The following is a 3,698-nucleotide window of genomic DNA, read 5'->3' as shown; positions in this document are numbered from 1 at the left end:
TAATACTAAATGAAAATATCGATACAAAGAAAATCTAACTTAATTATTATAACTGTATGTATAATAAAGTAAATGTGATTGTCTTGGACTCAATTGATTTCCTAAATAATGTAAAATTAGCCACAAATCATCTGAATCAATGGTATAGTGTTTGAGAATTTCTTGATTAACCACTGAAGGGATGTTCTCTCCGATCCATTTGTTGGCCATAATCATGAGTTCACTATCGGCACCAAAGTCTTTCAATTGTCGTATTGTTTGGAAAGCATTTTTACCATTGATTTTCAAAAAATCAAATTCAAACAAATAGTCTTCAGCGAAGATACCATATATTTGTCGGCAACGTATAGCAATTCATCCAACATTTCATACAATTTATCACAGTTTCCAGTGTAGAGATACTGTARGAACTGCTCGAAGACATCGCTATCAATGTCATCGATGATCACTTCGTTGTTTTTCTTTTCAATAAAATCGGTGGTAAACATCCTATCGAAGACATCCGACTTTGAACTGAGAAACAGTTTTGAACGAAAAACTCTTTCTGATCTTCTTTGCCGACAACTAATCGACAATCTTTGAGTAATTTCTTCCGATTTTTGTCCGAAACGATTGCGATTTGGGACAGAATTTTCTCGGCAATTGATTTCCCTGTATAATCAATGTTATATCGAAACCAACGGTTAAAATATTATTAGCCAATAGTCGGTCCTTATTATCAACAACTGTTTATACTGAACAAATATCAGATTATTGTAAATTCATAGTCGAAATAAATCATAATTCATTCTTTTTTGACAAACAATTGGTTATTGTCGTCAATGATTACATTACGTATTCAGCTTCAAATGGCAATAATGAAGTTTTAAACTTGGAATCACTTGAAGATTTAGTTTTACCATTTTCGATTAGTGATACGAATACTACAAAACCATTCATCTGATCCAATGTTTAGTTTTTTGCTATTAATAGTAAAACCATCACAATTGATTCAAACGACAATATGTATTTCATGATGTCCATCACTTTGAACACCACTCGTGTCTTGTATACAACATTAGCGGTGTTGGAGTTGTTGTCGTTGTTATCCATTGCCGATGACATTATCGATGGATGTGTTTCTCTGGTTATATGAATTGATTGATTTTTTTGTGTGACAAACAGTTTGATTGTAATAATCAATTTGAATTGAATACTAATTTAAAATAATAATAATAATAACTCGTGAGAAATATAATAAAATAACAGTTTTATAAAACAATTATTTTTTAATCAATTAATAAAAATACTTAAAAAACAGTTACTTTTGTATTAAATAAATAATTAATTAATAATATATTACTTTAAAAAACAAATTAAACAAACATTTATCAAACTATAATAATTTATTAATCAATGTATAATTGTATTTAATTAATTATTAAACTAATAATTATAAACTTGTTATTTTTGTTAATTAAAAAAATATTTTCTGACTAAATTATGAGTTAATTATGTAAACAATTAATTTTTTTAAATAAATAAAATATGTAGAAATTAAATAGTTTTGAAATATTAATTGTTTAAATTGTTTGTTTAATAAATAAAACAACTTTTTTAGGACAAAATTTTTAATATTTAATTTTTAAATCAAATAACTATATGTATAAAAACATAGTTTCAAAAAAGCACAAGTTTATTATTTAACTAATTTTCAGTAATATAATTAAATATAATACAAAAGTGAAATACAAATTTTCAATTACAAATGTTTAATGTAAATCATTGAATGTTAATTTTGACAGTAATACTGAATACAATAATATAATAATACAATATATTGTTTGTTAAAATACATACAAATTTTGTAATAACTTTATAGTAAAAAAACAAATAAAATACTAGTTTTTAATCAATAATACTAAATGAAAATATCGATACAAAGAAAATCTAATTTAATTAATATAACTGTATGTATAATATATTAAATGTGATTCTCTTGGAAGCAATTGATTTCCTAAATGAGTAGACAATTTGTGACACATTTTCTGAATCAATGGTAGATCCGTAGTGTTTGACAATTTCTTGATTAAACACTGAAGTGATGTTATCTCCGATCCATTTGTTTGCCTTTTTCATGAGTTCACATCGGCACCAAAGTCTTGCAATTGTCGTATTGTTTGGAAAGCATTTTTACCATTGATTTTCAAAAAATCAAATTCAAACAAATAGTCTTCAGCGACGATACCATATATTTGTCGGCAACGTATAGCAATTCATCAATCATTTCATACATTTTGTCACAGTTTCCAGTGTAGAGATACTGTAGGAACTGCTCGAAGACATCGCTATCAATGTCATCGATGATTACTTCGTTGTTTTTCTTTTCAATAAAATCGGTGGTAAACATCCTATCGAAGACATCCGACTTTGAACTGAGAAACAGTTTTCTAACGAAAAACTCTGACTTCTGATCTTCTTTGCCGACAACTAATCGACAATCTTTGAGTCAATTTCTTCCGATTTTTGTCCGAAACGATTGCGTTTTGGGACAGAATTTTCCCGACAATTGATTTCCCTATAAAATGTTATATCGAAACCAACGGTTAAAATATTATTAGCCAATAGTCGGTCCTTATTATTCAACAACTGTTTAACTGAACAAATATCAGAGTTATTGTAACGAATAGTCGAATTAAACTCATAATTCATCTCTTTTTTGACAAACAATTGGTTATTGTCGTCAATGATGTACATTACGTATTCAGCTTCAAATGGCAATTGAAGTTCAAAACTTGGAATCACTTGAAGATTTAGTTTTACCATTTGATTAGTAATACAAATACTACAAAACCATTCATCTGATCCAATGTTTAGTTTTTTGCTATTAATAGTAAAACCATCACAATATGGACACAAACACAATATGTATTTCATGACTTCCATCACTTTGAACACCACTCGTGTCTTGTATACAACATTAGTGGTGTTGGAGTTGTTGTCGTTGTTATCCATTGCCGATGACATTATCGATGAATGTGTTTCTCTGGTTGTATGAATTGATTGATTTTTTTGGATGAAAAACAGTTTGATTGTATTAATCAATTCTAGAATTGAATACTAATTTAAAATAATAATAATAATAACTCGTGAGAAATATAATAAAATAACAGTTTTATAAAACAATTATTTTTTAATCAATTAATAAAAATACTTAAAAAAATAACAGTTACTGTATTAAATAAATAATTAATTAATAATATATTACTTTAAAAAACAAATTAAACAAACATTTATCAAACTATAATAATTTGTTAATCAATGTATAATTGTATTTAATTAATTATTAAACTAATAATTATAAACTTGTTATTTTTGTTAATTAAAAAAACACTAAATTATGAGTTAATTATGTAAACAATTAATTTTTTTAAATAAATAAAATATGTAGAAATTAAATAGTTTTGAAATATTAATTGTTTAAATTGTTTGTTTAATAAATAAAACAACTTTTTTGAGGACAAAATTTTTAATATTTAATTTTTTAAATCAAATAACTATATGTATAAAAACATAGTTTCAAAAAAGCACAAGTTTATTATTTAACTAATTTTCAGTCTATAATTAAATATAATGCAAAAGTGAAATACAAATTTTCAATTACAAATGTTTAATGTAAATCATTGAATGTTAATTTTGACAGTAATACTGAAATAATA

General features: G+C 25.3%; 1 protein-coding gene across 1 annotated transcript; it reads right to left on the bottom strand.

The window, feature by feature from the left end:
• Positions 1–284: 284 nt before the first annotated feature.
• Positions 285–2,389, bottom strand: LOC128960807 (speckle-type POZ protein-like). Its single transcript, XM_054306944.1, has 2 exons — positions 2,274–2,389; positions 285–651 (listed from the first exon to the last, which is right to left on the bottom strand). The coding sequence occupies exons 1-2, from the start codon at positions 2,387–2,389 to the stop codon at positions 285–287; spliced, it is 483 nt and encodes a 160-aa protein (XP_054162919.1).
• Between the last annotated feature and the right edge of the window lie 1,309 nt (positions 2,390–3,698).

This window comes from Oppia nitens, unplaced genomic scaffold, assembly GCF_028296485.1.
Source record: "Oppia nitens isolate AA-2021 unplaced genomic scaffold, nextdenovo-longstitch-racon4-pilon3 scaffold56_pilon_pilon_pilon, whole genome shotgun sequence".
Taxonomy (NCBI): domain Eukaryota; kingdom Metazoa; phylum Arthropoda; class Arachnida; order Sarcoptiformes; family Oppiidae; genus Oppia; species Oppia nitens.
This window is presented reverse-complemented; position numbering and strand designations above follow the sequence as displayed.